The sequence below is a fragment of the Podarcis filfolensis genome (genome assembly GCF_964270895.1).
Source record: "Podarcis filfolensis genome assembly, chromosome: 7".
Taxonomy (NCBI): domain Eukaryota; kingdom Metazoa; phylum Chordata; class Lepidosauria; order Squamata; family Lacertidae; genus Podarcis; species Podarcis filfolensis.
In genome coordinates, this window is record NC_139603.1 from 27,406,246 (window position 1) to 27,427,270 (window position 21,025).

The following is a 21,025-nucleotide window of genomic DNA, read 5'->3' on the forward strand; positions in this document are numbered from 1 at the left end:
TTGAATGACAATGCCTATCAACTTGGAGGGGTGCCCCCTCAAATATTTTATTGGGGGGCAAAGATCCCTCAGCCCCTAGAAGTTGGCTTCTATTATGCCAGTTGTGTGGAGCTCATGGGTCCACAGTTTGAACGCTTCTGCTGCAGGAGGTAGCATCAAAATCAAGAATCTTGTGGAACCTTAAAGAAAAATGCGCCACTGAGATAACATTTCCATCTACCAGAAAATTCCTGCTATTGATCTAAAACCTGCAGTTCTTCAGCAAAGAAAGGCTCCAGTGTGAAATTGCTGAACTAGAATTTATTGGCAAGTTTTCATCTTATTTGTCGAGAGAGACCAAGGCTTTCTCTTCCACCACAGGTGTTAATTAACATGGCAATACTAGGAAGATATTTTTTTGCTGTTCTTCCTAATTGCTGCTCTGGTGCAATTATCGTTGCGCTTATCTTATAAGCTGCGGCACAGAATTACCACAGACTGTGAGGCCTGTTCAGGTCACAAGGTTACACAAGTCACAAAAAACGTGAGCAGGGATAGGTGTGCTAGCTGTGCGTCCGAAGCACAGGATTTGCTTCCACTCATGGAGGTGTTACGAAAAGGAGCAATGCTGGCTGAGTGCTCCAGATGGCTGGAAAGCCAAACAGGATGTTGATGCTTTGGGACTGTACCGTGGGAACAAGGGACAGTCTATTCTGTGCACTGAGCACCGGATGTTAGCTCAGTGTGTCACATGACCCTGTACTGGAAGTACATGGGAGGAGTTATTCTCTCTCTGCTGTTGATGTAAAGAGAGTGCAGACACGTTTTCTCTGTACTGCTGGAAAGACAGAAATAAAGGCATGTAAATACATTTCTGTCTGTCTCTCTCCCCTCCCTGGGGATGGGGGAGGAAAGGTGTGTTCTTCTCACGAAAGGAGGAGGATCGCCGGGATCTCGCCTTGTCTTGCCGGGAGTCGCTGACGGGGGAGGTCAACAAGGAATCCAAGCCGGGCACCTGGAGAGTGGCCAATTCCTCTGATTGAGGCTTGATTCCGACAAATGGTAGCAGACGCCGGTGGTTATCTGATCCATGGGAATCAGCATGAGAGGTGGGAGGTTGATGGATCGTGTGCCATCCTCTGCACCAAGGAAAGAAGATAACGTCTGCATTGCAGCCAGAAGCTGAACAGACGGCTGGACACCGAGAGGGGGTGTTTTCCAAGCAACGGAGCCCCAAAAAAGTATGCTGAATATCGGGCTAAAAGTGTGAATGCAGATTGATCATTCTCTGGTTCACAGGAGCTGCGTTTGGAAAAACAGCTCTGAGAGCAAAGGCTTGCATACCAGGGATTCTTGTGGTAAGATAAGATTTCCTGCCTGAAAGAAAGGTATGCACAGTTGCTAGGCAACGACAGTCAGTACAGTGGAAAGTTACTGACACGTGGGGCTGGCTCAGTGAGAGCCTGGGAACTCAAAAGTTGTTTTGACTTTGAGACAGCTTGCAGATTGCCTGCCTGAGAAAGGCAGTAAACAGCTCAAAAGAGACTTTTGGATTTAATTGGCTCGAGAGTGAGAGCTGAGACTTGGATTCAAAATGGATGCCAAGAAGGGGGGAGGCTTGCCTTACCCGCCTCCCCTGACTAATGACAATTATTCATCTTGGTCTGTAAAGATGAAGGCCCTGCTGCAGAATCAGAGGATTTTTGGGTTGATTGAGAACCCCATCCCTCAAGCACCAACGCGAGGTTGGGAATCACAGAATGTGAAGGCCAGGACGGCCATAATTCTGTGTGTCTTGGATGATCAACTTGTGCATATTCAGGATTTGGAATACGCGCAAGAGATTTGGGAGACGCTGCGTAGAACACATCAGAGGGATGCTGGTTCTTCAGCGTTGCTGTATTTTGAGAAGCTGACCAATCTGAGGCTTGCGCCTGATGGAGATGTTCAAGCGCACCTGACGGAAATGAAATATCTGCACCAACAGATGGTGGAACGCAATTTCCGTCTACAGGAGGAAGTGTTCTGCTTCATGATGATAAACAGCTTAAATCGGACTTACAAAACCGTTGCCAGTCAGCTTGGTTCCCTTCCGGCGCAAGATTTGACCGCGGAGAGGGTGTCTGCCGTTGTTTTGAATGAACACGACAGGCTTGCTGCACTGGAGGTGAAGGACAGGGGGAGGGAGGAACGGAGTTCTAACTCCTCCACTGATGTTGCTACTGGAGAGACTGCTGTAGCTTTGAACGTTGTCCGATGTTACAATTGTGGACAGGCTGGGCATCTTCAGCGGAACTGCAAGAAGCCACGCCAGCCTAAAGAAGCTAAGGGCCGCTCAGCAAAGCCTGAGGCAGCAGGCAAAGGTCATACCAAGTCTTTGGTGAAACCTGCAAAGGCTTTGATGGCGAAAGGAACCACGCCAGATGTTGGACACACTTTTATAATCGATACGGGCTGTTCTGTTCATATGTCCCCACACAAAGCGCTCTTTTCAACGTTTAAGAAGCAAAGCTTCGCTGTGAAACTAGCCAACGGTCAGGAGCTTGAGGCGACCGGGATTGGAACTGTGTATCTTAAGAGTCTGAACCTGACTATACACAATGTTTACTTGGTTCCTGAATTGAAGTTCAATCTGCTGAGTGTTTCGCAGATTGCAAAGAAAGGACTGAAACTGTCCTATGATGATAAGAGCTGCAAGATCTTCAAAGATGGAGAGTTGTATCTTTCTGCCAGAGAGAAAGATGGACTGTATTTGTTGACTTTTGAGCAAAGTGATTACATGGAATGTAATTCTGAGTCTAACTTGATTTCTCTTGCAGGTGTGACCAAAACAAGCGCCAAGAAGATGGCCAGGGTCGACAGAGCGTTTCAGCGGGTGTATGCTGATGTGATTGGTCCTCTAGAACCATCTAGAGGCAAAGCAAGATTTTATCTTGTGTGTGTGGATCATTTCTCTAACTTTGTCTGGATTTATGTGTTACAGAAGCCACAGGAAGCCTTGGAAAGGTTTCAGGAGTTTTGTGACAAGGTTAAAAATATGCATGATGCTAACATTGATTGTCTTTTGACAGATGAAAAGCAGATTTTTCTTTTACAGGATTTTCAGGAGTTCCTGCAGAAGAAAGGGATAAGACACAAGGTTGCTGTTTCAGCGGAAGCGTGGAACAGGGGTGTCTGTGCACGGGTGAACAAAGAATTGCAAAAAGAGATGAATGCGCAATTGCTTAGTTCACATCTGCCACATGAGTTCTGGGCGGAGTCCCTAATGTCGTTTTGTTATGCATGGGTGAGAAAGGTTTCGGAAGAGTTGGGAAGTTCTCCTTTTGAGAAACTGTTCCATAGAAAACCTTCTGTTGCCCATTTCAAGGTTTTTGGGTCTCATGTGAGGACAGAAGCTCCAGGTGGAGTAAAGAATGCCAGAGGCATTTTTGTGGGATATGAAAAGGGTCTCTACAGAGTAATTTTGTCTGAATCTGGTCAGGTGATTCTCACAAAATTTCTAGAGAGTGCTCCTGAACAGGAGAGAGTGATAGTACACACATTTCCCACAGAGGACAATTCAGATGATGATGGTGATTTTACAGATTACAGTGGTACTGAGAGCGACAGTGATAGCTCAGAGAGCTCAGTTGTCACAGTCATTGAGAGGAAATCTCACACAATGGATAGAGCTTCACAGGTGAAGGATGAACCACTGTTTACTATTGGAACTGGTTCTCCTAAGAGTCCTGAGACAGAACCAGTGAGCAGAGAGGATCAGCACCTTTTGCAGAGGTCTGAGAGAGTTACAAAGGGTGAACCACCCAAAAGGTACTCAGAAGAGTTTGCTAACTTAGCTGTTGCATGTGTTGCTGTTGTACACAACCGAGGACAGGTTGGAGCTGTGTCTAAGTCAGAGACAAAGACACAACAGAGAGTTGCTAGCCAAGGTAATGCAAATGCACTCATTCCTTGGAGCCAGACAACCAGAGAGGTACACTGGGGAAACCAGTGGCAGGTAGTTCCAAGGGTGGAACTGAAACAACAGGGGAGTGTTATGTGTATAACAACTGTTTGTTTTCTTCTCTGGATCACGCTTTGCTTGCCGCAACACGCATTGATTCTTTTGGGGGAGGATGTTACGAAAAGGAGCAATGCTGGCTGAGTGCTCCAGATGGCTGGAAAGCCAAACAGGATGTTGATGCTTTGGGACTGTACCGTGGGAACAAGGGACAGTCTATTCTGTGCACTGAGCACCGGATGTTAGCTCAGTGTGTCACATGACCCTGTACTGGAAGTACATGGGAGGAGTTATTCTCTCTCTGCTGTTGATGTAAAGAGAGTGCAGACATGTTTTCTCTGTACTGCTGGAAAGACAGAAATAAATGCATGTAAATACATTTCTGTCTGTCTCTCTCCCCTCCCTGGGGATGGGGGAGGAAAGGTGTGTTCTTCTCACGAAAGGAGGAGGATCGCCGGGATCTCGCCTTGTCTTGCCGGGAGTCGCTGACGGGGGAGGTCAACAAGGAATCCAAGCCGGGCACCTGGAGAGTGGCCAATTCCTCTGATTGAGGCTTGATTCCGACATATGTGATGTAGAGCCCTGGTGTTCCAGGGTCCTTTATTACATGGGGGAACTACTATGGGGTTTTTAAATGCAGTCAAACCAACAATTCATGTTTCATCAGAAGGCGCTGAGGCTCACAGTCTTCCCATAAACTTGCTAGAGAGAGCTCTGTGATAACAACCCACCCCCCTTGTGCCCTAACAGGAAGAGGGTATGGCCATATATATATATATATATATACATACATACACACACACACACACACACACACACACACATACACATACATACACACACACACACACACACTGTGTGTATATATATATGGAGAGAGAGTATATATATATATAGTATACATAGAGAGAAAGTATATATATATATATATATATATATATATATATATATATATATATACACATATATATATATATACATATATATATACACACACACACACACACACAGTATATGTGTATATATATACACACAGTATGTGTATATATATATATATACACACTCTCTCTCTCTCTCTCTCTCTATATATATATATATAAATATTGTGTGTTTGTGTGTATATATAGATGATAGATAGATAGATAGATAGATAGATAGATAGATAGAGATAGATAGATAGATAGATAGATAGATAGATAGATAGATAGATGATAGATAGATGATAGATAGATAGATACACAGTATATATATATATATCCTTCTTCCTGCCAGGGCACTCTTTCCACTTTTCTCCACCATTTTCACCACTGTGAAAACACCTGCATTTTTAAGCTACACTTATGTCTTAGTAACTGAATTACTGTTCTAAGTCTGCCCGAACAAAGCTGCTGTTATCAGTTACTCAACAAGAAGCATACGGAGTGAGCAAATGTTATTTTTACCTTTTACAAGACTGTTTTGTGTGTGAGGAGGGGCAAAAGGGGGCAACGCCATGAAAATCCAGTCTGCCTTAAAGCATCCTGGATTACTTATCAACTAAAAAGGCTAAAACTATCCTATCTAAGCTTCCCTTTTAAGTTGCAAAGGGATGGCACTGTGCTGAACTCACAAACATGAGGAAGGTAGGATGATGTCTAACAAATATATCATCTCCTAGCATCTAATCACATCCCAGCAACTACGAGGGCAGGGGCCTCCTTGCTTCAGACATGCTACACATTTTGGTTAAGCATACTGGATGTAGTGTTCTATTATTATTTTTTTAGGTGACAGTGGTATCATTCAACATGTTCAGGGTGGCTACACTCCCCACCCCCAGGGGACAGATTGATCCTTGGCCAGTCATCCGTGGGCTACTTGTCAGCTGTGGATATGGCCTAAAGTGAGTGTGGTCATTCACACTCTCACATTCACATGCAAACACTAGTAATGTCTGGCAGAGCAGGGCGGACCAATGTTGCTCAGCTGGCTTCCCAACACAGAGGTTGCTGCCAGTAACTGAGAGGGACGAGGTGGCAGGGAGGTCCGCACAGCACAGGCACAGCAGTGGAGCCAATCCAAGGCCCCTGCTGCTGCCCTGGCACTGCGACAGCCTCCCCACTTCCCCACTCCTCTCGGTTACTGGCAGTGACCTCTATGTTGGGAAGCCAGTTGAGCAAAGCCACTCTAGCCCACTGGCTACTACTGGTATGCACTAGAACAGCACTCTATTGCTACTTCCCCAAAGCCCTGATTTGAATGTGTTGATAAATACATTTTCAAGGCAAAGCAGATTGTAAATTGTGAAGGGAAAGGGACAACGTGAGAATGGTGTTGCTTGTATGTGCAGCACCTCAATAAGGTGCCTGAATCTGAAGCACTGAATGCCTGCTGTCAAGTAGTGTGAACGTGCCCTAAAATTCAAATCGGGGCTTTTGCAAAGCAGCAGTAAGATGTTTCAGGGATTATCACCATGTTGGTCCCTGGCTTTCAGAGAACCACAGTGGGTAATTGAGCTTTTAATTAGGTTTAAGATGCTTTTTGTTATAGAAGGATTGTGAGTTTTACAGAGCCACTAATCTGACAGAGAGCTCTGACTTAACAAATGAAGATAAGCGAGGAATGAACAGACATAATTCAGGCCCGCTGTGTGGGGCTGCTTTTGAACATTTTCAGAGGCCACAGAACACAGTGGCTTGTTTTTCGAGGGTCTCATTTGCTGGAGCACAAACTCGAGAGTCTTCTTGGCAAAATTCACACTGCTGGGAAGAGCTTTGCACAGCAGAGGAGGACATAGGGCTGTGTGAGCTTTGTGCATGCACTGGGCACTGAGCCAAGAGGACACTGTCTCAAAGGCGCCAGCCTTTGGGAAGGAGGCCTGAGCCTCTGATAGGGTCCTCGGGTCCTCCCTCCTTCCCAAAGCCTAGTGAAATATACTTGGAGTCGAGTGTGGATTTCATGCTCTTTATTCAGCTCATTGTAGTGAGGAATGAAAGTTTCCCCAAAATATCTGCTTTATATACATTATTTACACAATGGGCCGCACGTGATTGGCTAATTCTGGGATTCTCCTGTAGGCCAATCAGGTTGCGGATTCACTTCCACCTGAAGCTGGATATGGTGGCTCCTGTACACCAATCATACTGCTGCATTGTTCTAGGACCAATCAGACTGCTGCATTCTGAATCCTATTGTTCTAGGACCAATCAGACTGCTGCATTCTGAATCCTATTGTTCTAGGACCAATCAGCCTGCTGCATTCTGAATCCTATTGTTCTAGGACCAATCAGCCTGCTGCATTCTGGACCCTATTGTTCTAGGACCAATCAGCCTGCTGCATTCTGAATCCTATTGTTCTAGGACCAATCAGACTGCTGCCTTTTGGCTCCTATTCAACTCAGTACATAACACCTAGTTAGTGCTTTTCCAACTTTGGGAAGGAGCAGGGAGGGCTCTGGTTTTGGGAAGGCAGTGTGAGGAGCGGGAGTGAGAGTGCCAAATTTTGGGCTCAACACAGGGTGCCATAGGACCAAAATCCACCACTGCAAACAGCCATGTTCCATTGCAGTCCCATCTCCCAAGAGCGCCTTATTCACAAACTGGACTATATAACAAGTTAGACGATCAAGAACAGGTATTTTGGCAACCAAAGTGAAATATTATAATGGTTCACACACACACCCAACTCAACAACAACATATGAGCTCCTGGGCTTAGTGTCTTTAAATTAAGGTTACCCAGACATCCCTGGGGACAGTCCCCGGATGTACAAACCAGTCCCCATACAAAATCCATTGAAGTTGAAAAGTGCCCCCGGATTCATTGAAAAAAATCTGGTAACCTTACTTTAAATGTGACTTCTGTGGTGCCTCAGTGGGCTTTCTTTAAAGGCGGCTCCCATATCCACAGCCACTTCAGGTTGCCCCCTTTCCCCTGCTCTTTTCAGTGAGCCCTGGCTGTGGCTCCTTTTCTACTTAGGGTATTTTCACACAGAAGACTTAAAACAGACTCCTAAGGGGAATCAAAAGCCTTTGATGGCTGCAATGTTCATTAGCATTACAAATGCTTCCTGTCTGCCGATTCTTAATCAGGAATGCCTAGCTACAGGTTATAGTAAATGCATAGCATGCATCATCAGTGGATTTTGAAAAACTAATATGGAGCATGGGGTGGATTTTTGCCAATGAACGGAGAGAAGAGGTTTAACTCTCCACTCTTCAGCTGCAAACCCTCCCCCAGTGTGGCAATTCCCCTTGGCCAGGGAACTCCCAATGACACCAGAGCGCTCTATACTAGAATACAGGTTTACATGCTATTTTCAAAAATATGTGCATTTCCCTGCACTTGCATACTCATTTTTGTACACGATTATTTTGGTAGAGAATTTCACCATAATTCCAGAGAGGTGTGAATTTTGGGGTATAGTCTCAGAAAGTACAAATTAAGTAGGTTTGCATGAGATTGAGGACCAAGCCAAATTCCTCCCCTATTGCCTACACAAAGGAACATAAGAAGCTGCCAACCTGAACCAGAGCATTGGCCTTTCCAGTACAGTATTGGCTCTGACCGGCAGAGGCTCTGTGGGGTTTCAGGCAAAAGACTTTCCCTGGTGTACCGTTAAATTTCAAGGACTGAACCTGGGACTTTCCGCATGCAAACCCTGTGCTTTACGCACTGAGCTATAGTTCTGCCCCTTTTCTTATGACCAGGAGAAGAGCATCTACTAAAATCCTGCTGTCAAAGAAAGTTCTTTTTCAGCAGCTGCTTCTGCCGCAAAAATACTCCCAAGGGTTGCCTAGAGAGTGTGCCTTCATAGTTAGGGATGACTGGGATGCAGCCTGATTTTTGCAGGATACAAAGAAAGAAAATATTGTCATTTGAGATCACACATGAAAATTGATGTGTGAACGGTTCTTTTTTTTTATGCTCTGTCTCATTAGTGAGCCTATGTAATGACATCTTTTTTATGCATTCTAACAAACATTTGTTGGCATTTTGACTGGTATTTGGTTCAGTATTTTAATATGATTAAGGAGGAACTCCTAAATACACGTATTAGGAAGTAAGCTCTCTTCAGCACAATGAGATTTACTCCTGAGTAAACATGTATAAGGTTGCGCTGCTATGAATAGTGTGTGCTGTAGTTATTACGAACATTTCTAGGAAGATTAGCATATGCTTTCAGCCTTGTCCAAACTTCTTGCTGAAAAGTACTGTCAGCAAAAACTTCTGTCACGAGTCCTTGGGTTCGTGTTTCATTGGCAGTGATCCTCTTGTTAAAAAGGAGCATCTCATTTGCCTAAGTGAAAGAAAACAATAATGAAGATTCAATAGCTAAGAAGTGGTGCTTGCTCCATTTATCCATCTTATAGGCCTATGTAATTTTGCCAATATGCAAATGTTTTGATGTGCATGTAGCTACTGTGGTACGATATAATTAGCAAGAAATGGGAAAGCATCCTGTAATACAAGTGCCATATCAATGATGAAAAACGCACAAAGCTTTAATCTAACAGTGAACTGACTTGTCTCGCAGAATCTGGATTGGAGTGTTAAACCAGTTATCTCACAAGTGAGGCTCTTGCCGACTCCTGAAGAACAGAAAAAATAAATGATCTTGGAGTAGGTTGTACAAAGAAGATGGAGGTCTCCTGCCAGTTCTTGGCTGCTGGAGAGACAGAGAGAGATAAAAGAAGCCGCTCTGCCTAAATGCTATTCAGATGGTGCAAAGTTCCGTTATATCTATGGCGAGACCTTCAGCCAGTTATGTTTTAAGAGTGTGGACTCTGTGAATACAAGTGGCATCATTAAATCTGGCATTCTCAGGATAGCCAGAGTTGCTGAGTCAGACTTTATAACAATGCCACCCACCTGTGTGCTGAGATGCAAAAGGTGTTTTATGTGATATGATGTGATGTGATGTTTTATGTTATGTTTCCTGGTGTGGACAGAGCATAGTGGAATGTACTTATAAAAAAGACGCAGTATTCCCTAATTGTGTGGTAGGTTCATTACAATTCTGCTTGCAGCTTTCAACAGAACAACAATGCTTCGGTGGCACTAAAAGCCAACCATCTGGAAGCAGCCCAGATGTAGAAACCTAGAATACGCCTTACTGCAGTATTCGCCATACTATTCTGTACCATGTTCTTGTGACATTCTTTTCTTATTCTAATTTTTATTAATTGTTCCGAGGGGGAAAACAATAACAATGCTGTAATTTGATGGCTTTGGAAAACTAAGGGACGTGTTGCCACGGCAAGCAGATGTCCATGTTTCTTATCCCGAGAAACTCTGAAGACCTGAGACGGGTTGAGCAAAAGGGACTCTGGATCAGCCCATGAAGAGGAGGAAGGCCGCTGGGTACACTTCCCCTGGGCTTAGAGGGTTAAACTGGCTGCGGGACCCTGCCAGGGACTGGCTGCTTTTCTTGTTTGAGTTTATAACTTTATTCTAACAAGACTCATGCCCTGAGCCCCAGACAAGCTTTGCATGGTTGCTAATCTAAAGATTTGGATTCTTCAATAAAACAACTACACACTCTTCTCAGTCTACCAAGATCAGAACCTATTCCTGAAGGACCCTGAATATTAAGACCCAACCACACGTGCTCAGCATATTTTTGCTTATGTACACAGTGTTAAACGTGCCAGTGTGTGAATGCAGCTGGTACCCAAAATTCTAAAACATTATAATTATTTTGCATGAGTATATTAGTTTTCTGGGGCTGATCCCTGGTATCTCCAGGTAGGGTCAAGAAAGAATCCTGTCTGAAATGGTGGAGAACTGATGGCAGTACAGTGCCAACCAGGCTTTGCCAGCTTCTGCTGGCCGGGGTTGATGGAAGTTGTAACCCAAAATACCTGGAAGGAATCAGCTTGGCTGGACTTCAGCCAGAGGGCCACATGTCTTTCTGGGAAACTCTCTGTGGGCCTCCAAGGTGAGCCCTAAGTGGGCAAAGCAACAGATGTGAGTTTCACCTTTATATGGTAGGCTATTTTCTAGACAAACGCATTCCTATCTATCCAGAGAAGCAAGGGATCAGGGATACCTTCCTGGCAGGCAAAATAATTGGAGTGTGAAGCAAAGTAGGCAAAATAATTGGAGTGTGAAGCAAAGTAGGCTGGGGAGAGGTCCGAGGGCCAGATGGAGAATTTGGAGGTCCTCATTTGTCCCCCTGCTCTCCAGGCCTTAGATTCTCCACCCCAGGTAAAGTCAGGCCTGAGCTACACAAATCCAGTGGTTCAATTTGGTATGAGACAGTTACCCATCTTCCTCTTGGGTTTATGTATGTAGCTGTGTTTCAACACTTACGGTAAATGTTAAGTACTGTTCTGGCTCTCACACCTCAAAACCACATTGTTGAGTAGGAGAAAGTGCAGGCAAAGGCAACTTAAATAATCAAGGGAAAACGTGAAGCACCTTCTCTAAGAAGAGAAAAGTTAGTACTTGGGGCTTTTTTTTGTTTAAGGCAACAATTACGAAGGGAAGAGTGGGAGATGCGATAAATGATTGTGAAATTACGACCGGGGAAGAGGAATAAATTATTCTCTGCTCAGACTCTAGAAGCCAAACACTGAAGCTGACTAGCAGTAATTTTCGGATAAACAAAAGGAAATGCTTCTTCATGTGAGGCGTAATTAACTTGTAAGATCCACTGCCACGATGAGGTGCTTGACATTAACTCGGATAGCTTTTTAAAGAGTTAGACAAATTAATGGAGGGCAGGGTCCTTGACAGCTCTTAGCCGTGGACACTAAAATGAGAGCATCCATTCCGAGAGACATACCTGCCCTCTTCAGACATTGGATTGCATATGTTTAGAACCGCAGGAAGGAAGGCGGAGGTATGAACTTGCTGGCTATGCCTCATTGCCCTCTAAACGTTAGACAGCAGAGAAGAGAGTCTCCTGGAGTGTGGATCTTCCAGGGTTCCACTTTGTGGAGGGAGGTTCCACATGGGGTAAAAGGGGGGGGATCACACTCCCTAAATCACACTCCCTGAACCAACACACAAACTGAAATGTCGATACAGTGGTACCTTGGTTCTCAAATGCCTTGGTACTCAAACAGCTTGGAACCCAAACACTGCAAACCTGGAAGTAAGTGTTCCAGTTTGTGAACTTTTTTCGGAAGCCGAACATGCTCCGTTTTGAGTGTTACACTTCCGTGGCACTTCTGTTTCGAGTGCCACACTTCTGGTTTGAGTGTTACACTGAGGTCTGTCTGTTTTTGCTGTTTATTTTGCATTTTAGTTTTTGCGGCTCTTCTTTTTTGTTTTTGTGACTGTGTGGAACCCAGTTCAGCTACTGATTGATTGTGTGACTGCAGCACACTGTCTATTGCTTTCATTTTATGGATCAATGATCTTGTTAGACAGTAAAATCCATGTTAAATTGCTGTTTTAGGGGTTGTTTTTAAAAGTCTGGAATTGATTAATCCATTTTGCATTACTTTCTATGGGAAAGTGCACCTTATTTTTGAAACGCTTTGGTTTTGGAACGGACTTCCGGAACAGATTAAGTTTGAGAACCAAGGTACCACTGTATTGCTCAAAACACACACTTCTACAAATGTTGCAGCACAATTCTCCAGCCAAACAATGCATCCAAAACCACATCTTAGGGGGAAAGTGCACATAAAAACATGTTTATTTGTGAAAATAACTTGCAAAAATGAAATAACTTTTGCAATACTTTTGCAACACCTGCAAAAATGCACACTTTTAAAAATGGCTAAACTAATGCAGAAAGGTGGCAAACTGAAGTTAAAGCTGGAAAAATGAGATGCCGAGAGAAACTAAAACTGCCAGATCCACTTCAGACAGTCAGGAGACACTACTAGTGTACTTATCCCCATTGCTCTTCCTAGTATGTTATTTAACGTGCAATCTGACTGCTGGGAGAGAGCTGGTGGACCTTTAATTATGCGTCTCTCCATCACGCTCCCTTTGTGAGCTTCCTCTGGCTATCATAGGAAGCTAGCTTAATACTGAGTAAGACAATTATCAGTCTTTCTAGCTTTGAATTGTCTACCTTGACTTGGATCTCCAAGGTTTCAGGCAAAGATGTGGAGTTGGTGGGGTTTGAACCTTTGCATACAAGGCAAATGCTCTACAACTGAACCATGGTCCTTCTCTGTTCTGATTCAAAAATCCTTTCTTATGGATTCCTACATTCTCATGTGGCCTACTGCATGGGCACTCAGTTTGGACCAAGCACTCATCTTCTTGCCCTTGCCAGAGCATGCAAATAAAAGGGAGCTCGTGAGCCTCTGAATCATGAATCTGATCTTTCCCAAGTCACAAGCTGTGGGGATTGTTATATGAACCTCAGAGAATTCAATCTGGCAGGCTTGAAAAAGAATAATCAAGATGATGAAAGGGAAACATACTGTTAGGGACAGAGTTCAAATATTTTGCATTGCCAAGCTGAGAGGAGGCTTTCAATTACTTTTCACACATATAATTAGATGTCTTTAATATAGAATTCCCCGTTCCATGCTGCTACTGCAAAATGTGCAAGGAATGTAGAAAATAACCTTAAAATCTGCCGTATAAAAATAGAGCAGTTTTTAGTATGATTTACAGACATAAATATTTAAATTACAGCTAAGTGAGATGGCTGAAATCGAGATTTCTGCCATTGAAGATAGTCTAGGAAGAATAATGTTAACACTTCATAGTTACCCATTGTGACAGCAGAATGCAGACAGGGCAATCCTATGCATGTGCCAGTGAGTTCAAGGAGACTTACTCTCAGGTAAGTGTATGTTGAGCTGCAATCCTTTGCATACTTACCTGAGAGCAAGGATACACAAATCTTTCAATTTTGGTTTTCTCAATTTCTCCTTTTTCCAGTCTTAAATTCAGTTCTCTACATTTCTAGAGCAATCTGCAAATTTTAGTTAAAATAATCCTCATGAAAATTATCAGCATTTTAGTGCAAATATCTCACAATAAACACATTTTTGCATGCAATTCCAATTAATATACACATTTTCACAAGCATTTCCTCCTAAACAATACATTTTGGTAAGATATTCTCACTAATATATGCATTTATATGCACGCTTCACATTAGTATATGGATTTCTGTACACATTACTCAGCTGGAGAACTGCATTGCAAAATTCAGAGAAGTACAAGTATGGCTGTGTCTTGGTTCAGATTTTGTTTTGGAAAATATGAATGAGGTAAGTTCACCTTTAAATGTGAACTGAATTGAATTTCTCCTCCATCCCTACCTGGGAGTAAGGCTTCATCAATACAGCAGCATTTTCCTCTGAGGAAATACACATAGGATCACAATGCAAGGCCCAAACTATACACCAGGGTGGAGAACTATATACACCAGGTCTGGACTACAACTCCCATCGTCTCTGACCATTGACCCTGCTGGCAGGGATTGATGGGAGTTGGAGTCCCAACAGCTTCTGGAAGGCCAGCCCTACTATATCTTGATGATGGCACATTGTGCCTTTAGAAGCAAGGCTGCCCCAATTACATATCAAAGTGGGTTGAGGTGTCCCAGTTAAGAGGTGCATGGGTGAGAGTGTTGAAGCATCTCCCCATCTGCCATGAACTTTTCTCCATTTGGACTCACTTCCAGTACCAGAGATTAGTTGAGGGGAAAGCAACATTGGGAGATATGGGGTGGTAAATTGTGAGGAGGTAAACCTTCCTCTTAGGGAAGTTGCTCAATTGTTTTGGGTGCATTTTTCTGGTGTATACTCAACTGCAAACCAAACTAGCACTGTGGCTACATTTTGTCAAAGGATTTTAGTGTCATAGTGTCTAAGTTGTTCTAAGTCTCAAAACCTATTCCTGATCGACCACAGGAACAAAATGAAATTAATCTTAACGATGAAATGCGGAGAAGGGGGAAGAGGTATAACAACTGGTTGGTACTGGGGTGTGTGTCCCCCCCAGCAATGGGTTAAGCTACTTACCTTTATGGGGCCCATTATCTTAGGAAAGGTGTAAGTTGATCAGCCTTCTGGAGTCTATCCAAGTAGGCTAAAAGGGGTCTGAAACACCACCTGCATTGACATTGAAATAGATATGTATATATAAGAGCAAAAACCAGAGAGTGTTTGAGAAAGCTTCAAACAGCTAAGATCTTTAAGACGTACACTTAATTTATCTACTCTTTTAATTGTATCAGACAAGTTTCAACCATTTAAACCATATTGTACCCCCACCTTGGGATCAGATGATGAAGGATGAGCTAAAAAGACTCTTAATAAATAAACAAATGTGCCCCATTGAACCGAGTGGGGTTCATTTCTTGCTTAGGGTGCACAGGATTTTCCGTAGACTCCTTCCTTAGATTCCTTCCTATTGCAAAGGAGTCAGGAACAATGCAAAGGAACAGCCAGTTGGTTCCAAGAGGAAGTGAGAACGCCACCTATTATTTTGAGCCACTCCTACTTACTGGCCATAAAACCACATTCCCATCCACAGTGACCCACATCGTATATGTGAGAGAGGCTACAGTTCAGTGGCAGCGTATATACTTTTCATGCATAAGGTCTCAACCTCTGACTTCTCCAATTGAAAATGATATTGGGTAGCATGGAGGGGCGAGGTCTTTGCTTGAGTCCCTGGGAAGTAGTCAACAGTGGGAGACGATAACACTGGACCGGATGCACCAGTGGTATAACTCAGGATGAGGCAGCTAGATATGTTGACGTAACTATGAGACTGCACTGGCTACCAATTAGTTTCCAGGCCCAATTCAAAGTGCTGGCTTTGACCTATAAAGCCTTAAACAGCTCAGGACCTCAATACCTCAAGGAGCGCCTCTTCCCATATGAACCTACCTGGCCCCTGAAAACATCACCCTCCTTTGTGTGTCTTCTCCTCAAGAGGTCCAGAGGGTGGCAACACAAGAACGGGCCTTCTCTGCAGTGGCTCCCTGTCTGTGGAATGCTCTCCCCAGGGAAATTCACCTGGCACCTTCCTTTTAACCAGACCTTTGGTTGATCTGATTGACACCCAACACCCTTTTAGAATGTGGCTTTTGGGGGGGCGGTATTGGGTTATTGCTTTAGGTTTGACTATTTTACGTTGTGGTCTTGTTGTGAACTGCCCTGAGTCCTCTGGGCATAGGGGGGTGTATAAGTTGAAATAATAACAACAACAACAACAACAACAACAACAACAACAACAACAACAACAACAACACAGCTGTACAGGACATCTGAAGGGGCCCACGTCTTGCCCAAGCCTATTTCCCCCCTCTCCAAATATTAGCTTCAAAATCCATGGATGATAGATCTGTAGCTCTGTGAGGGACCACATGTTCTGTATGCAAAAGGTCCCAGGTGTGTGTGTGTGATGGGGCAACTTTTATTGATGTCAAAGCTGTCTTTCTAATAATGCACCATAGACCCTCTGCTCTTTTCCAAGCTGCTGGATGTTAAAAATGAACATAATCACCAGAAGACATGGGATGTTATTACCAACCTTCCATCATGTTAATTTTTTTTAAAGGTATCCTTCGGTTACTAATATGAGCAGAAAACAGCAAGTAAGTAGGTCAGCTGGCCATGACGGAGGGCTACTCTAGCATGCAGGGTGGAACAGTTGCGGCAGTTTTAAAGTGCTTTATCTCGCCGTCTCCAGTGATGCTGCTTCTACAGGGGAGAAGGGGAATAAGGCATTCAGAAATATTGCTTGGCTGAAGCAGTTCCTCCAGGCAGTTTCAGATCATTACTGCTGCTTCCCTGAACCAACCTGAAAAGACTTTTTGCTCTCCCTGTTGTCAATTCATTATACTCCTCACGTAAGACTTCTCATATTAGTTGCTTTACCCACATTGCTGTATTAACTCCTTGGCCGCAATCTGGAGATAAGAGTCGGTGTGGTGTAGAGTCAGACGAAGACCAGAGACTAGGACACAGGCTTGGATTCCCTATTTTGCGACCAGGTGACCTTGGGCCAGTCATCATCTCTCAGCCCAACCTACCTCACAGGGCTGTTGTAAGGACAGGGAGGGAGCGGAGAGCCTGTCAGTTTGCATTTCTTAGTGCAGAAAGTATCAATCTGATGTGTAGAGATCTTTCCTATTCTAATTAATTCAAGAGGGTTCTGGAAGCTTCTCTGTGTGAAAGAAACAAGCAGAAAGTTCCTGATGTTTAGGTTATTCCTTCAGAGAAGCTGAGTACAGGTGGTTTAAACTGGTTCTGTTGTCTCTTCTTTCAAGGTCATAAAAGTAAGGTCAAAAGGAGCCTAGGTTTCACTTTCTCATTCTATCTCTTTTCCTTCTGGTGTGGTGTTCTGTACATACATAGGGGTGTAGGAATTTATTCATCCCCCCCCCAAAATATAGTCCAGCCTGGCACAAGGTCTGAGGGACAGTGGCCCGGCGCCCTGCTGAAAAAGTGAGCTGATCCCTGACTTATGGGAATAGCTTTCAGCATGGTACAAACATCTAAAACGCTCAGAGTGCAGCCACTAAGAAAGCTGTTGCGTGTTCCTGCCTTCTCTCCCTAGCTTGCTCCCAATAAAGCTGGCTCACTGAGAGCAAAACACGCAGTTAGTAAATGAATGTAAATGACCCAGTCACAGTTTCATATCAAGTTCACCTGGGACCCAGCTATACTTATCAATTATATTGTTATAACTGCGTTACAAGCATGCGACACCAGATGGCGCTATAGAGCAGTGATCCGTCGCCAACTGGCTTTTCCATTAAGAACTTTTATGATGTGTTTTTGTACAGCGTTTTTTTAAATCTGTAGAGATCTAGCCCTGATCTGGAAAACCAAAAAAAGATCAAAGAGATTCACCGAACATGCAAAGAAGCAGTAGGTGGGGAAGCAGGTTTCCTCTTCCTCCCTTTCCTCCCTTCCCTTTCCTCCATGGCTCACTTATGAGTCAATTCAAATTGTGAAATTATAGTTGACAAAGCCTGGACTTTTAGCGATGAGGAAAGCACTGGGAAAATGCCCTGAGAAGTGTGAGCTAACACTTGCTTTGATGCAACATCACTTGGTATGTTATGTACTGAAGTTCTCACCCTGGGCCAGCAGGGGGATACTGTAGATAGTTTTCACTCAGGTCCACATATGCAAAAAAGGGATTGAAAGTGACGTTCAGTGATTGGATAGTTACAGAAAATGGTTACTATTGCGTTCTAGTGGAGCTCTATATAAGAGGCTGGCTGAACCCTTCAGTTCAGTTCTGTTCTGGCCTGTGAATAAACAAGAGCTGTTTGAAGAATCGCTGTGTCGTCTGATATGTTCACCCACAACTTAACATGGTACTTATGCCAGGCAGGTATATTTGAGATGGCTGTTGCACATGAGCGGAGGAGCACTCATGCACAGATTAGTGCTTCATGAATAGGAGTTCGGAGATGTGGAGGAGGTTGCAGTGGGGAGGAAACCCAAAAGGTTGTTGGGTAATACATCCCCGCCCCCGTCTCTGATGTGCACACATTGTGACCCTAATTGCACTTTAAATTGCTGATGTGTACACACACTTATATGCAATGCCCTCAGGAGTACTAGGAACATGCTGCAGTGAGTTGGCAGATCGTCTAGATCAGGGGTAGGCAACCTAAGGCCCGGGCGCTGGATCCGGCCCAATCGCCTTCTAAATCTGGCCTGCTCGGTCCTGAAATCAGCATGTTTTTACATGAGTAGAATGTGCCCTTTTATTTAAAACGCATCTCTGGGTTATTTGTGGGGCATAGGAATTCGTTCATTCCCCCCCCCCCAAAAAAAATAGTCCGACCCACCACATGGTCTGAGGGACAGTGGACTGGCCCACGGCTGAAAAATGGGGTTGCTGACCCCTGGTCTAGATGTTGCAACACGGTTTCAGGGAGGGGGAAAAATACCCCCCCCAATCCATTCTCTGATTCTCCAAATAAAGTACTGATTTCTGACTTGGGGGAACAGAGAGTGACGGTGGGGGAAAGTATACAAAGGCCACTACTCAGGCATCACATTAAAACTCATCACAGATGGACCCAGATTGTTTTGACAACTTATGCTGTTCTTTGCCCTGAAAGTTCTTTGCAGGTTTTTTCAGCATTTGTCCCCAGGAAGCAATAAAGCATCTCGTGGTTCTTAAAGAGAATAATCTATACAGATGCCTGAAAGGAAACACTAGGCTCACTGTCTGAACCCAAAGTGTAATCACTCAGCCTTGTACCACACAGAAACGGGTCCTTTAAGGGCTATGATTATTGACTGCACTTTCCCAAAACAATGGAGCAGTATGAAATGGGGATTTCTTGCCTTCTATAAATTCTAGCAAATGCATTTTAATGTCCCCACAGCCACTTTTCCCCATTCCCTTGGGATACTGCTTTATTCATTCATAATTTATAACAGGGAGGATAAGGGCATCTCAATCAGGCCAGCTGTCATAAATTAAAACTTGCTTTTTACTCTTTCAATATGCCATAGATAGACTCTTGCCATTATTTGTGTATGGCGTGAGAAAAACAGGTCTCTTGTAAGTCGCAGTCCTTCATTGCACAGAAAAATAAAATGCAATGTACACAGGAGCCACAAACATATCTGAAAATGGATCTTGCACTGAAAGTTTCTCGCATGTCAGTTTACTGTTGAACTGCACCAGCACATGATTTTTGTCTCAGATCGTAATTTCATTAACCAAAATATCAAAATCAATTCCACGCCAGTGGGTCTGATCCAAGTCTCTCTTAATGGCAGATTCCTTTACATGGAGAAGGGATGGACAAAGCTAAGCCCCAAAACCTGAAGCTTCAGGACTCAGCTGAATAAAGACAAGGTGCCCTTTGAGCGTGTGCAAAGTGTACACCTCTCACCACCATATAACCACAACCTTACCCCCACCCCTGCTGCAAAATGCATACTTGGATGAAGGCTTCCCAGGTCAAACAGCCCAAACTCTGTCAGTTATGATTCACTGGGCCAAAGATTTTGGGTATAATATACAGCTGAGCGATTGGGTAAAATTATGGAAAGAATGTTTAAAATTTACTGCATGCAATGCCCTAAAAGAAAATGTGATGAAAATGATGTGTAGATGGTATATTACACCTGTTAAGTTAGCGAAAATGTATAAATTCAGCAATAAATGTTGGAAATGTAAAGAAAATGATCCGATGCACGCAGCAAAAGAGCCGAGTCAGTGCTGCGTGACTTGATTTTATAACTTTTGGTCCATCCCCCTAAATGGCAACACCAAAATTTGCCCAGTAACCCAACCGCCCAATCACTGCGGATGGTCATCCATACTAACCCACCCAGCAACAGAAGGGTGGCCTGTCAGACCCCACCATAACATGTGTTCTCTATGAAGGAGAACACGCTTTCTAAAATCCACAGGGCACATGAGACCATTTGCTTTTACTGCTCAGTTGCTGTTTGGACATGCTCAGTCTCTCCTATATTGAACCCTGCTCCTTTAAACATGCCTACATTTCATTGGATCCCAGGATGGGGCACCCACCAGCCCTTCCATTCTGAACAGCAGAGAGGTGCAAAGATGATGATGTAGTTGTGTTTCTGCCCCCCTTAATGGGGGGCTCTCAAGGGTTAGGGTTAAGTGACTCCCAAGGAGCTCTCTAGATTTGCAGTCGCAGTCCAGAGCTCTTTCGACACCAGTGTGGATAACAGTATATGTAGTAAACATGTGGGTAATAGTCTGAATCAAGCATTTAATGATGAGAACATATTTAAAAGCTCATGGTTACTTCAGCTGTTCTCCACTATTTTTCTGAATATCTTGCAAGTTTTCGGCAAAATTATTAAGATCATTCCCACTACAGTAGTAATCGCCGCATCCTACAAAGATCCAAAAGTAACATTTAAACTGTATGCAGTGGGCTGATTTATCAGGGTGGTAAACATAATAGAAATAACAAAGGCACGAACAAAAACAAAACAAAACAAAAAACATTGCTGAGGTTGCAATCCAAATCTAACTAACCAGGAACCTTTTTTATTATATGACTAGATGACCCTCGTGGTTCCGTCCAACTCTATGATTCTATATCTTAGAAAGAGAGGCTACAAGGTGCAATGCAACTTCATTGTACAGTGGTACGAGTTAAAAACTTAA

General features: G+C 43.7%; 1 protein-coding gene across 1 annotated transcript in view; it reads right to left on the reverse strand.

The window, feature by feature from the left end:
- The window catches only part of LOC310767349 (enoyl-CoA delta isomerase 2-like), a gene marked incomplete at its 5' end in the record, with an annotated part of 34,164 nt that overhangs the window by 3,213 nt on the left and 9,926 nt on the right, over positions 1 to 21,025 (reverse strand). Inside the window, 6 exon segments of the mRNA XM_083624216.1 lie at positions 9,110 to 9,257; positions 14,908 to 14,946; positions 14,950 to 14,961; positions 14,965 to 14,997; positions 16,545 to 16,596; positions 20,658 to 20,748. Of these exon segments, the coding sequence (XP_083480342.1) occupies positions 9,110 to 9,257; positions 14,908 to 14,946; positions 14,950 to 14,961; positions 14,965 to 14,997; positions 16,545 to 16,596; positions 20,658 to 20,748 (375 nt within the window).